Source organism: Papio anubis, chromosome 4, assembly GCF_008728515.1.
Source record: "Papio anubis isolate 15944 chromosome 4, Panubis1.0, whole genome shotgun sequence".
Taxonomy (NCBI): Eukaryota; Metazoa; Chordata; class Mammalia; order Primates; family Cercopithecidae; genus Papio; species Papio anubis.
Genome location: NC_044979.1, coordinates 20,790,402 through 20,805,430, shown reverse-complemented (window position 1 = coordinate 20,805,430; position 15,029 = coordinate 20,790,402). Strand labels below are relative to the sequence as shown.

At 42.3% G+C, this 15,029-nt stretch overlaps 1 protein-coding gene across 10 annotated transcripts in view; it reads right to left on the bottom strand.

The window, feature by feature from the left end:
- DGKI (diacylglycerol kinase iota) overlaps nt 1–5,734 on the bottom strand; it is a 459,603-nt gene extending 453,869 nt beyond the window's left edge. For 5 of the 10 annotated variants that reach the window (XM_017957195.3, XM_017957196.3, XM_017957202.3 and 2 more), the window contains exon 1: nt 5,329–5,731. In XM_017957195.3, the coding sequence (XP_017812684.1) occupies nt 5,329–5,573 (245 nt within the window). In that variant the 5' untranslated portion in view covers nt 5,574–5,731. Of the gene's footprint in view, nt 1–5,328 lie in introns of all 10 variants that reach the window. The other 5 variants (XM_017957194.3, XM_031665135.1, XM_031665134.1 and 2 more) reach the window with 2 other exon arrangements.
- Nucleotides 5,735–15,029: the final 9,295 nt, after the last annotated feature.

Below are 15,029 nucleotides of genomic sequence, written 5' to 3'. Positions count from 1 at the left end.
AGGACAGGGGAAGACCAGCCACCTATCACCCCAAGTGGATGCTTTTGAGCTCATACCAATCGAGGAGCTTTCCTGGTGAACAAGCCAGCAATGAGTTGTGGAAGCATTATGGGCAAACAGACTTAGCTTGGTATTTTTATTTCTCCAATTATCTGCATTGTTTGTTGTGCCTTGAAATAGGTTTCAATCAGTTCCAACAATTAGAATTAGCCCATTTTTATAGGCATTTTGAGCAAATTAAATTTTAATGACAAAAAGTTTTATGGCTTAGATTTCATTTTACTTCTGACCTTTCCTTCAAAGTTATCCACTGTAAGAAAAGCTCACATGCCATCATTTATTTGCAGTAACTACTGTCCCAAAACTACAGTTATAAGGCCTCAGGAAAAATAATTAGTCTCCACAGGATCAGTGTTACCAATGCATACCCATGGAAGAAAGCAAATGTCACAGCCCAACGTGTAGGCAACAATCTTCCAGATGCTTCTGGTGTCACTTCAAGGTACTCAGCTTCAAGGATAACTTCGGGTTGTGGAGGGAACATGTTCTCAGATCCCAGGCCAGACGAACATACAGGGTGTAGACACCCTGGGCTCTCACTGGGAACCCTCATTTCCTCAGATTAGAAAGTGCAGTGTTGGAAAGAGCTAGCTCTAGTCTAATTTAACTTGGCCCCATGAGGCAATGCTGTTGTTTGTTGCCACAGCAGAACTGAACACCAGCAAAGACCTCTCTTCAACTTCCCTATCCCCGGATTCCACAGGACCCAATAGTGTCAATCTCCCAGGTAAAAACCGAGCCTCTAAAAGATCACTTAGAACAGAATAAGTACTCTGGACAGTGGTTGAATTGAAATCTTCCCCAGTGTGTATCCTAACTGAGGAAGTAACAGTCAGTACGTAAGTAATTACTGAGAAAAGAATTAAATTAGAACCAAGATTTTAATCTGATCCTAAAGTCTTTAAAAATCTAACAGATGTGCAAAGCACAGATGAAAACAAAATAAAATGGATTTACAAAAGAGGACGCTACATACTGATATTCAGGAGAAGAAAGGTTCCCCCGTACACTATTGATTACAATGCAAGGAAGAACAATATCCATTTTATCCTATGTGGCTTCCAACTCCTCAGATATCTTTCTTGTAATAACATAACCTTACTTTATGGGACAACACACAAAACAAAAATACTACATTCTACTCATCAACCTATAAAGAATAATAGATCATTTTTTTTCCATGGTTGCCCAAACTAAGGCATTTAATACTCCTTGCTCCTATTTCTATCTCATACCAAAAACTTCCTTTAAGAAAGGTTTGGTATTACCAAAATGGCTTATGAGTAGAGAAACTAAATCACAGGCATCAACATCTCGTAAGTCATGGTCTGCCCAGACCTACTGACAAGCAAAATTATACTTCATCCCTCATTCTGGGCTGCCCAAAGAGGTACCGATGGGCCAGCTCTTCACTGGACCTAGGTTCACCTACACAACCCTATGTAAATTTTTTTAAAGGCATATAAACCTCTACCATGGATATCTTCATAGCAGGTGCATGGAGGTGGTTTTGTTCTCAGAAGAAAAACCAATATATTTGCAATCATGAATTTATATTCATTTACATTTCTGAGATAGTAGAAGAGTTCCCTAAAATTATATAGGCAAAAGACCACAATCCAAAAAAAGTATGCAATAATATATAATAATAATAATAGGTAATGAGCTGTCATGTATTATGGATGAGGGGAAGATAACTCACACTGCACACATGCATGCAAACACATATGCACACATGGAGAGACAGTTCAAACCTAAAATAAATGTTTAGGGAAGCAGCGTGATGCGGTCTAAAGAGAAAGTCCTTTGGAGTCATCTGTGTTTAAATTCTGCCTCCTGCTCAAGCTCTATGCCTCAAGTTCATTTTCAATAAAATGGAAATAGTCATAATCACATCATAGGACTGTCACCAAGATTAATTAAGACAGAATATACAATAAGGCTTAGCCCAGTGCCTGTTGCATGAAAGACAATAAACTTCAGCTACCTTCTCCTTCCCCTCCCTTATGTGTTTCTGAAGGCTTTTTATTTTGCTGACTTAAATGGGAATTCTTACAGCAGTTAAAAAAAAAAAAAAAAAAAAAAACAGTTCCTACACATTATATAGTCATTTACACATATGTATCTGTTGCAGCACCATAATTTGCAAAGAAAAACGAAGTAGTAATTTTAAAAGAAAAGTACCAGCTCACTTGCACTGCCTTTTCAAACCTTCAGCTTTACAGTCGACAGAGACTATTTGCTCTAGGGGTGCAGATTCTGAAATAAAGGAAAAAATTCTCATGGGAAAAATGGTTCTCAAAAAAAGCCAACAAAGAAAAGATAATGAGGGGAAATCTAGGAGTATAGAAAGGAGTTTATTTTACTTAACAAAGTAAAAGTCAAGCAAAATGAATAATCTGCCTCCAGAAATGGTTATTTAAAGGCTTTTTGTAAAGGGCTCTGGTTCCTAAAAAGACAGGAGTCACTGCATATGCCCACCCACTCCTCATTTATTTTTAAACCCTAGCTTATATGTTCCTTAGCAACAGAAGGAGCAGATGAGACCCCCCTACACACACACACACACACACACCCTCTCTCCCAAAGCCCCCTTCTTTTTGCCTGTCAAGTTTCATTCCAAAAATATCCATGTTCTTCAAAAGATATTTTTTGCCTACCTGCAAATCTCTACTCCTCCACCTCAAATGATCCCCCTTACACAAGCAGCCACGCTCCATACCCTAACTGAGCCCTTTCACTCAGACTCCATTCTGTGTGTCTTCCTGCCTTCTCTCCATAAGCTCCCACCAGACACCGTCCTCAGGTGCCCCCAGAAGGGAGGTGGTGTGGTTCTCACTGAGGAGCCCACCCTCAGTTCCTGACAAAGTTGCTCGTTTTTTACACACCCTTTGTCCATCCCACAGTAAAACAGCCAGCCCCGCTGCAGGAGTCCAGCACCAATGGCCGCCATGATGAGTGGGCAGGCCACTCACCATGACTCCAAAACAAATAAGTAACAGTAATCAAAATGGACACACTTTCCTGTTACCCAGGGACAAATATGCTCCAGATGGAAGCATCTCCTTTTCACCATCTTTTCCTCTGACTTTGAGACTGACTGGCCCGCTTTGGCTGGGGAGGGTTTATGAGTTCAAAGATCAATTGTTTAGTCTTGGGGGCAAAATAGGGTGGCAATCCCCAGATATTAGTCTGCATAAACACCGCCTGAGGATCCTGTTAAGAATTCCCACCCACAGACAGTTTGATTCTGTAAGTCTAGGGTGGTGAGCACTTTTAACCAGCCACCTGAGGTGACACTGATGCAGGAATTGGAGACTGTAAAGCTTTATTTAAAAGGAAATGATGTTCATGAAGTAGAATCCACCTCTATGTATGGATTGTAAAGCAGATGCAATGTTATTATTCTTCTATAGAAACATGCTGCATCTGTGTCCATGTCTATGCTTGTGTGTGTACACACTTACATGTGCATGTGTGAGCATGCAACTCAGGAAGCAAAACCCCACACAACATACATTTTGAAAAAGGAGGCTCAGAGAATGACCCCTGCCAAGAGGCAAGCTGAAATGATTTCCCTTGCAAACTCTGGCTTTGTATTCCTACCCAATGAGCACTCTGATGAATACCAATGAGCCAGGAGCAGCCCACACTGTGCTTCACGTAATCACCACCCCCTTCCAACTCCCTGCTCCTAAATTAGGCTGAATGTAGTCCCTGTTCCCCCAAGGGCCAGACAGGCCATCATAACTAGGAAGTAGAACTGTCAGTGTCCTAGCATACATCCCTAGAGCTACCCCCTCCCCATCATCTGTCTATTTTTAGAAACCAAAGTATAAAAAGAAAGATCAATTTGGACCTGATCTGTGTGAGTAACTAAGAGAACAACTCAGGTGGGGAACTCCCTCAGCGCACAGCGAACAAAATGCATGCGAGCAACGCAGAAGCAACAACCTCACCAGGAAGGCGTTTTAGGAGTCATCAGAAGTCAACACTTAGACACAGAGCACATGCCCTAGTGACTGTGGCCTCCAGGCCAGGCGATGTCTGTGGGGATCCCAATGATTCACACACCTGCCCCCATAAATAAAACACACCCTCCCAAACCCACACACCTCTGTCATCTGCGTTTGCTTACATAACAGCACATGGTGTGACAGGCTTAATACTTTATATGGTTTTTGGGAAGGGAACACAAACTCAGAAAGAGTAGGATTACAAGAATGTTTTCACTGACCCCTTTTCCAGAAACCCTCTGAGCTACAGCAAGTGTACATGTTTGTAAACCTGTGCTTGCATATCACCTCGACCTTTAACATCAACAAGCAGTAGGGTTAGTGTCGACAACTCTCCAGACCTGTCAATATCTTTATTCTTGCCTGCGAAAGGGAGGTGGGAGAGAGACCTTAATAAATCCTAATTCCTCGTTGTTGGATTCTAATGCAATGTGGGGTTATCTTTTATCCTAATTTAGAGGCCATTGATCCCACACTGTCCTTGTGTAAAGGGCTCCCACACTCATCCTTAGGTGCAAATATGGTCCCTACTCTCACCTTCACCCCTAGCTTGCCAGCGGGCTCCCCACACTCTCCTCCAGCCAGGAGAGAAGCAAGGAGCACACAGGCATGGAACCCCCATAACCAGTGGCCCATCTACAGACATAAACCCACTCTTCCTTCATGAGGGATTTCGAGGCAGGTCCAACTTCCATAAGGATTTCTCTTCAGTACAGTGCTATTCTTTTCTGCCTGTCGGAGTGATCTCAGCTATCAAGTTAGTGCCAAAGGTTCATCCAGCGAAATCTGGAAGGTGGGGGAAGGGTGGTTGAAGATGACACCTGCTTAGGGGCAACTTTGACGACTTCTCTTAAGAAAACTAAGCATCACTGAGTCTGCAACCCTTTCTCTCTCTCTTCTCTCTCTCTCACACACACACAGAGAGAGAGAGAGACAGAGAGAGAGAGAGAGAGAGAGAGAGAGAGAGAGAGAGAAAGAAAGACAGAGAGAAATACACACAAATTTCTGTTGTTCTGACCTTAGGGACCCAGTGCTTCTCTCCTGCCACAGGGCAAAGCCGGCGTTGCTTCCCTTCAGCCTGGAATGATAGGATGGGGAGAGGACAGACATCCCCGGGAGGAGAGGGGAAAAGGGGGAAAGAGAGGCTTGGAAACAGAGAGGTGCCCAACTCCGTGGAAGCGCCCCTTGCTGGGGGAAGAGTGGGTCTCCCGCCGCGGCGCACCTGTCTCGGCTGCCGGCTCCCCGCGCCTACCTGTACGAGACCTGCTTCCGGAAAGTTAAGTTCCTCAGCTTCTCCTCCAGCGCCTCGTCCTTCTCCTTCTGGCCGGCGGCCGCGGGCTCGTCCAGGGCAGCGGCCCCCGCCGCCGCGGCTGCCCCTGCGCCCCGCGGGTCCGCGCCGCCCTCGGCGCCCAGGCAGCAGCTCCCGGCGCCGCTTCCGCTGCTGCTGCTGCCGCCCGTCGCCCCCTTCTCCTCTCCCGCCGAGGAGCTGGGGTTCATGGCGCCCACTCCGGCGGCCGCGGAGGGAGCGCAGGCGGTCCCGCTGCAGAGGCCGGGCGGGCTGGCGGCGCTGGCGGCGGCGGCGGCTGCAGGAGCGCGGGCAGCTCCGCGCGCCGCTGGCAGGGGCAGCAAATGGCAGCCCCTTCCCGCAGCATCCATCCGCGGCTGCACCGCACCGGGGCATTGTGGGAAACTCCGCTCACTCCCCCGCCCCGGCCAATCAGAGGCCGCCGCTCCCCGCCTCCCGCGCCCTCCCGCGCCGGCCCGCGCCCTCCAGCCCCGCTGGCCCCTTCCTAAATCCCGAGCGAAATCCCGAGCTGAACCTGAACTCTGCCCAGAGGCGACGGGCTGCGGCGGAGGGGGAGAGAGAGGAGGAGAGGCTGAGCCCCGGGCTGGGGACGCCAGGGCAAGGACAGCGAGCATCAGGAAGGAGAGGGTCCAGGGAACTCGAGTGACCGCGCCCTGTGTCCTGCACCGCGAGGCTAGGACCAGGACCGGCGGGCGCCCACCTTGGTCCTGAGCCCGGCTGCCGGCGCTGGGCCGGCACCCTCTCCACCGCCGCCCTCCAGGGAGCAGAGCTGGGGCCAGGCAGCAGCCCCCGGGCGCGGGAAGGTAGCGGGAGCTGCATTTAGAGGAGGGGGGAGGTAGCAGGAGCGCCGCCGGTGGGAACCTTAGAGCGAATTCGTCGGCGGGTGCCAAGTCGAAGCGCCGACCTCCGGTCTCAGGACTGGGGCCGGGACCCCTGCGTCCCGGAACCGCGTCCCCGCCTTGCTCCTCGCCCGGCGCCTTCCTTACGCGCAGCAGAAGCTCGCTAAACAGCGGTTAATTCGATGGGGTCGGATCACAGGGCCCTCGGTGAAGCAGAAAGGCGGAGGAAATCCAGGAGGCAGAAGTCCTGAGGAACCGAGCGCCTGGCGCCGCTGCGGTGTTCCGATAAGGAGAAGAGGCATCCCAGAAGGGGCTTCAAACCACTTAGGACCGACTGCTGAAACGAATCCAAGCCTGTGGTGTCTGCAGAATTTAACTGTCCGCCTCAACCCCAGTTTTTGTTTCTAAGATTATCGAAAACTGTGCGGTTTGAGTGATGTGCTACACAGTGTTTAAAACAGATTGTTTCCCAAATTAGGGGTTTCCACACAAGAAATCGCTGCTGTCGGCAAACACAGGAACGATCTACGGTTAAGACAAGGTGGTGTTCGTAACCAAACTATAAACCTACACGTATGTGGTGGTAAGAGAACCAGACCAGTGAACAGTTTCAGGTTGGCGTGGTGTGCCCATGAACAAAGAAGTTTAAGACTGGCAAAAATCTAAATTGCTTTCTTTCCCTTTATTTTGTCATCGCTAAAATTAAGAAAATGAACAGATACGTCAAACCTCTTCTAACACCCATGTTCTGTAATTCTCCTTGTATGTACCTTATAGTAAGATAAAGGGAGAGACATTTCCCTGTGCAACGAGGAAAAGTAATGAAATTAAAAACAGCTAACAAGTATGAAGCCCTCCTTTTTATACGGTAAGTGCTGTATAAGCACTTCCCTCATCCACCTCTACGTTTTCACAGCACCTCTCAAGGGTTTGGACACGTGTGAGGACAAACTGGCAAAGCCAGTAGTAAGCCAGGCTGCTCAGTGGTCTTTGTGCTTCACCCCGGTTTAGTGCACCCGTCTTCGGAAGGAATATGGTGTATTAGGTGCTTCAACAGCAAGATCCATGAATATCTAGCACATCCCTAAAATCAAGCAAATGTCATCTGAACCCAATTACTGGGACAGCCCCCTCACTACTCCCACTTACTTTCAGCGGTATCTTCCCCAATCCAATCTCAAGTGTGAGCCCCAAGATACTTCTGCTTTTTCACGCCTCCACTTTAAAATCTTCTGATTATGTCATATTGCCATTAGGGTAAAGTTCAAACAACTGATTTTGAGGGCTACATTGGTGGGTGGTGGAGTACTGCCCACTTTCCCTTCATACTGTCATGACAGTGAGATTCTGAACTGTTCTGTGTGCAAACCCCACACGCTCTCTGCTCTCTCCATTCCCATTTTTGCACATGTGAGTCTGCTGTCTCCTCTTCTTTGCTTCTCCTATTCCTAAGATTTGCCAAGCCAACTACTCTATACCTCCATCGGATTTTAGTTTACATGTCTCGCCCCATGTTTTTCCCCACTAGAAGCCTCCATTGATGATTCCTTTCTAGATTGTGATGGACGTACCTCCCATAGCTCTCACTGCACCATTGTACTAAACTTGGACCACTGCAACTGTCCTGTGTGCACTTCTCCCACATGTATATAAAGGCTATATGTGTTTATCACTATATTCTCAATAATCATAAACAGATAACATAATAGCATAAGTGTGTATATTATAGACCATCATGAAGTGTTTATTGACTGAGAAAAGAAATATACATCATTGTGAACATAATGAAAAGATGTCATTTTTCAGAACAGTTTGATAATAGATGGTATTGATGAGGGGGGTATGAAAACAAATGTTTTCTCCAATTGTTGATGTACTTTAACTAGTAAAATCTCTCTGATGGTAAATTTTACAGTATCTATCCATTTTTGAAATGCATAATCTAATTAACCAAGCAATTTCGCTTCTGAAAATTCATCCTCTGATATACTTGTAGGTATACACAAGGAATTTAAGAGTGAAAACCACCTAAATTGTTATTCATCCAAACGATGGAATTCTCTGGAGCTGTCAAGATAAATAAGGCAAGTTAATATTCATTAGATAAAACAATCTCGAATATATGATGCTAACAAAAAAAGAAAAACCATGCTCAGAGTGTTTAGTAGTATGCTATCATTTATGGAGAAAATAAGATCTATAGAAATGTAATATTTCTGGAAAGATACATAAGAAAATGGTCACAGTGAAGTGCAGTTGAATGGCTCTAGCTAGAATCTTGAGGTTTTGCCTGATTCAATAAATACGTACCAACAGAATGTCTCCCAGCCTATCAGAAAAGCCAGCTTGACCTGTCAAGTGTGTATTTGTATGTTTAAATAGTGTATTAATAGGTTGCTAATCAGAGGAATATTGGGTTTTTTAAAAAAACAGACATTGAACATTAACTCTAACTTAAGACGGAGAGACATTTGGGAAGCACAATTAATTCCAGCAAAAGACAAATGAATTCTGTTGTGGGGTGGCCTCCTGAGAAGTTACTTAAAATATTAGTCATTCTCTTGGACAATTTATTTTCCTTTCTATTTTTCAGTGATGCCAAGTAACCTTGTAATTATTCATCCTGCTTCTTAGTTTCCTTGACACTAAAAAGTGGAATCCTTGAAAATGGGTCAAAAGCATTCTAATCACAAAAATAAATTGACATTGTGCTTTGAAACTGCATTGCATGTGATTTTGAGTAACATAAGTATATAACCAAGAAAATGAGCATCTCTGGGTGTATTGAAACGTCTAGTGTCTGGACCTGAAAGTATAATCTCAGACCTCAGATGGACAATGTTTCCATCACTGGGCCCAAAGCCATGCTCCATTTGGTGAGCTTCTTAACTCGCCTTTCTATTATTAATTACTGTTCAATCTAAAAGAGGTATCATCCTAGTCTTAAATACCAAACTTGAGTCTCCTAAATGCTAGACTTGATGAAAGGGCCTCAATGTGAAGTTTGAAAGAAAGAAGAAAAAAAACTTAAGTCTAGATAAGACTGCAAGACCAAATAATAATGAGAACATTATATCTAACATTTTTAAATGTATGTAGTTTTCAGGAACTTCAGGAATTTTCCAGAAATAACACATAGTCATGTTTTTTAAAAAGCAAGTGACACATTTAAATATGCATATGCACACTTTGGAGACCTCAGTTATGTATAAAACCAGGGAAAGATAATAGAGCTTTTGAAAATGTTGTCACTGAGGAAAAAAAGAAGTAGTAGTTTCCAGAATTAAGCTTGCATGTATCATGTTTTACAGAAATGATAACTGAGCTTCCTTGTCAAAGCCTACAAGGCCCTACCTGGTCTCTCCTGTGCCTCCTCCATCCCTGCAGTCGCTCACCTTCTCACTCAGCTCTCCTAACATCCCTTTTCTCATACATGCTGTATTACTCCATTTTCACACTGCTATAAAGAACTCCCTGAGACTGGGTAATTTATAAAGGAAAGAGACTTAATTGACTCACAGTTCCGCATGGCTGGGGAACCTTTAGGAAACTTACAATCATGGCGGAAGGTGAAGGGAAAGCAAACACCTTCTTCGCATGGCCATAGGAGAGAGAAAGCAGGGAATGAAGGGGAAAGAGCCCCTCATAAAACCATCAGATCTCATGAGAACTAACTCACTATCATGAAAACAGCATGGGGAACCAACTCCATGATCCAGTAACTTCCCACCACGTCCCTCCCTTGACATATGGGGATTACAGTTCGAGATGAGATTTGGGTGGGGACACAGAGCCAAACCATATCACATGCTAAGCTTATTCCTGCCTCCCCATAAAGCTCTACCTCAGAGGTTCCCAAACTTTCTGAGTTCACACCACCCTTACTGAATGTCTCAGTAATTATTTTTCGTGGCACTTCTAGGCTGAGATTTATGAAGATGAACCTAACACTTATGTTTATTAAGTATTCAGGTGCTAACAATCCAATAAACATTTACTTCTTGACAACATTAGTAACTATTTGAAAAAAAACATAAATTGAAAGAAAAAAGGTTTGTATTTCATTTGTAAGCAGCCACAATCACCAATGGGATAGTAATGGGCATGACACAACCTCTCACATCTTAGGATTATATTAGTCACCACCACCTTCATTTCCTGTTCCACACTAATTTTCATGTGGTATTGCTCTTTAATACCACATTAAATTGCAACCACCAAAACCCAGCTTTGCAAATGTAATGATGTCACTGAAAGAATGTAGTGTAATCTAGTGTTGAAACTATCAACTACATTGAGCCGGTAGTAAGCATGGTGTCTAACAAATAAGTATCTCTGAGTTTCCTTCAAAATTTTAATATATCCTGCGGTGTCCCTGGGAATGTACTGCAGAAACCTGAGCACCTCCGTGAACCTGAGCACAGTTCCTGAACTATGGTTCATATTTTTGCATTGTGTTTGTTTTTGCCTGAGTTTTCTAGAAAACAGATCCTGAGGCAAAACTTACAAGCCAAGGCTTTATGTGAAGTTGTAATTCCAGGACTCAAGAATGAAGGAAAAAGAGAATCAAGGCTTAAAAGAAGGGGAAAGTAAATTCAAGGTGGTGAGTTATGAATGACTACAGCATCACAAAACAACATACCTGCTTTCTTGGTCACCAGCACTTCTTCCAGACAGGACCTACGTCATCATACCTAGAAACATTCTGTCCACAGAAGAGAGTGGAGATTCTCTGCCAGTGTCTTCCTGTCTCCTGTTGAAACTGGTTGAAGTTTGTCCCTTAGAGAACTAATTAATTCACCCTCACCTCCAGGTTGTGTTACTGGCTCTTTATGGCAACTACTAGGGAACCTTGATCCCCTAGTGATTGGAGGAACCTCTAAGGATACAGACTGATTGCACCTGAGCACCAAACTTGTGAGTCTCCTTCTAATGCAGTCACAGTGGAATCCAGTCACTGGGGGAGGCTGAGGTCACTGGCACAGATGGGATACAGGGTAATGGCAATGGCAATGGTGGGTTGGGCTGGCCATTGAACAAGCAAAGACACAAGGGTGTGAGAGAATAGATGGAGGCCAGCCATTCTGGGGACATAAGTCGTGTCTTATACACTCTGATTCTTCTTATCATTCAGGTCTTACTTCTCACGTCAACATGTCAGAGAAGCCTCTTGCTCCCTAAACTGCCGTTCTCAGTCATTAGCTGACATATAACTGTGTCTGTGTTAAACTATGCCTGTGTTAAACCTAGAGTTGAAGATTGTCAGACTTATATCATGGCCATAAAAAATATGAAGCTACAGTGGGAGCTTGCTGAATTAGTATGGAGAAAAATATTTTAGGTTCTATTGATAGGAATTGATTTCAACAGGCAGTGTCTAAGTTAGATTTAACTAAAAATAGAACTATTATATTGCTAGGAGGGAAGAGATCTTTAGATTACCCAGTCCAGCCCTCTCTCATGCATGATGCTCCCACAGCATCTCTTCATGTGATTTTTTTTTTTTAGACTTAAACAATTGAAGTTACAGAAGAGTCACTACTTTCTAAGACAACCTAGTCATTTTCAACAGTTTCTGTCATAAAGTGCTTTCCATTTTTTTTTATCATTATTCCTCATTCGAACTGCTGGTGTACCAAAAACCATATATATAATTTACAATGATTCTGTACTTGAGCAGCTAGTTTGTTGGGGGCAAATTGAGGAATTAGCTTGCATTCCCACTAAATTTCCTCTTGCTGTGTTCTGACTCTCACTCTCTCATGCAAAAGTATTCGGGATCCAGAGTCTGTCATTCATTGCATTCACTATTTTTCTTGGTTACTTATCAAGAGCAGACCTGATCTGCAACAAACTCAATGAAGTCACCAATAAATTACCTCCCAAAAAGGATAAAGTTGGCATCAGAATGTGCAATGCACTCCTAGAAACCTAATTCATTCTGACAGTCATTTGTTTTACAGGCAGTTAGTAAATGTCTACTTGTAATTGTAATATACTGTTCTAAGTACCAGTAATTCAGTGAGAAAAAACTAAAGACCCTAATCTTTTGGTGCTAAACATTCTAATGTTCCACTATTTAATAACTTTTGTGTATAGTTATTAAAATCCATATTAAAACATTCAACTGGACTCTCATTGAATCCGCATTCCTGTATTTGTGTACAAAGTTTTGTTGGCAAACTATGCCTAATATTCTTTTTGTTGCATTTCCCTAAGTTATCAGACAGGAAATGCTATCAAGGAAAATGATGCTAATCTAATATGACTTTTTAATTAATCCATTTAGATTTGCAAGGAACATATATTTACTGTTTCAACACATTACAAAACTTTTTGAGCCTTTTCTATATGAACATTCTGCTAATGCTAAGGATTCAAAGATGGATACAATTAGATAACTTCCCTGAAAGAGATTACCATTTAATTGTAATAAATGAAAACCATTTCCTTTCTTCTACACTTCTTTTTACGTAGAGTAATGAAAGTCAGGTGGCAAACGCCATGACCTTTTAACTTAAAAGTCATTCACATTCCCTTTCTTCATCTTCCTAGAATATAGAGATGTACAAGATGAAATGCTTTCTTTTCCACTGCCCTTAAGTGAAGTGTGACTATGTGACCTGGTTCTGAACAAGGAGATCAAAGCCTAAATAATCAAATGGAGCTTCTTCTAGAGATGTGTTTTATTAGTACAGAAAGATAATATGCCCTCTCAGTCCTTTGCCCTTTTCCTTCTTCGTGCTTAGAGAGGAGCTCAGTGCCCACAAGTATAATAACCATCTTGCAACCATGAAGATGAAAACCATTCACTAAGCATGGAAGAGTCAGAAAATGTAACAGGCCTTAGTCCTTGATGACTTCTTTGAGCAGTTGCCAGCCCAATACAGTCCACCTACTGCTAGACTTTTTATTATGTAAGGAAATTAAACTCTGATCTGTATAAGCCACTGTTGAGTGGATTTATTTTTTTCTCTACTTGCAGCCAAATGCATTCTTATTACATGACACAATAAATTCAGAAAAATAATTAATATATTGATTGAAATATTCATAATCTATATAAAATAAGATATTTGGACTATATTGCCCCTAAAATTATACTTGTGTGGATAATTTCCAAACTTAACTATAAAATTAGCAATATTACTCTTTAATCAAGTAATCTCATTTCTAGAAATACATGTTAAGAAAAAAATCTCAAGTAAAGAAGATTCCGAGTATAGAAAGATATTTGTTATAGAATCATTTATAATGTTAAATAAAAGAAAGTGACCTAACTGGTCAACAATAGGAAAATAATTAAGTAAATTTTTCAATGTCCAGTGAAGGAACCTTATGCAGACTTCCAAAATAACAGTTATGGATCTAAGTAGGAATAGTACAAATTGCTGATGATGTGCCAAATGAAAACACTAGGATATAAAATTAAGTGATACCATCCTTGAAACTACATAAAATCTGAATCAACAAAGAAAAGGAGCACAAAACAGGAAATTAGTTGACTTTAAAGATAACCCTTAATTTTTAAATTATTTATAGTGTTATTATATACTTGTAAGACATTTTAAATGATAAATATTATTTTATTAAATACTGTATTATTTAAAAATATATCTTCTCTTGTGCCTCCACCAGGGACAGAGGTATTATAAACCTATGGTTTGGAACACTGGAAAAATTTAAACAGAGCTATAGATTTAGACAAATGACATATAACGTTTTAATTAATTATACAGATGTAAAATTGGGCATGCTCATGGAGATTAGAATGCTTCCACTCAAGAATGAACGTGAAATGTAAAGTCAAATAAGGTAAAGACATTTGGTTTTGGTTTTGTTTTCCTTGAGTGTCATGGACAATGAAGTTATTTTAATAATTAAGGTTGTCTTTTGCATAAATACAAATGGCAATAATAAGATGTCAGAGCTGTAAGGGATGTTGGAGATTATCTGTCATCATCTTTCACTCACAAATGAAGAAACAGACCTTGAGAAGATAAATGACTCACCCAAGGTCACATAAGTAGTCAGTGGAGAAGGAGCAATAAAGTTCAGGTCTTTTTCAATGTTATTCATCCCCCAGAATAAACATTCATTAAATAAGCATTCATGGCTGGGCGCGGTGGCTCACGCCTGTAATCCAGCACTTTGGGAGTCTGAGGCAGGTGGATCACGAGGTCAGGAGATAGAGACCACGGTAAAACCCCATCTGTACTAAAAATACAAAAATTAGCCGGGCGCAGTGGTGGGCGCCTGTAGTCCCAGCTACTCGGGAGGCCAAGGCAGGAGAATGGCGTGAATCCAGGAGGCAGAGCTTGCAGTGAGCCGAGATTGCGCCACTGCAGTCCAGCCTGAGCAACAGAGTGAGACTCTGTATAAAAAAAAAAAAAAAAAAAAAAAAAAAAGCATTCATTAAGTAGCTAGCTACTAGGTACTCTGTGCTAGCTGTGGTTGGACACTGTGGATATACTGGACACTGTGTTTGGCACTCTATACAAAGATAATTTGGGGACATATCCTACCCTTAAAGGGTCCGAGTTTTATGGGGTGACCATTAGGATAATAATTTTAAGACATATTGACATAAGTACTTGCATTCTACTAAGTTACAAGTGCCTTCGGGCATGACCTTGAAGGACATAACATTTGGCATCTGAGAAGTCTCAGTAAAGAAATGATTTTTGCCTTATCTCTAAAGGTTTGAGTGAAACTTTACCACTCAGAAACAGCACATTGCAAAAGTACAGAAAAATGAAAAACTCGGATGTTCTATAGAATGTGGAATACATTGAGATGGAACAAATT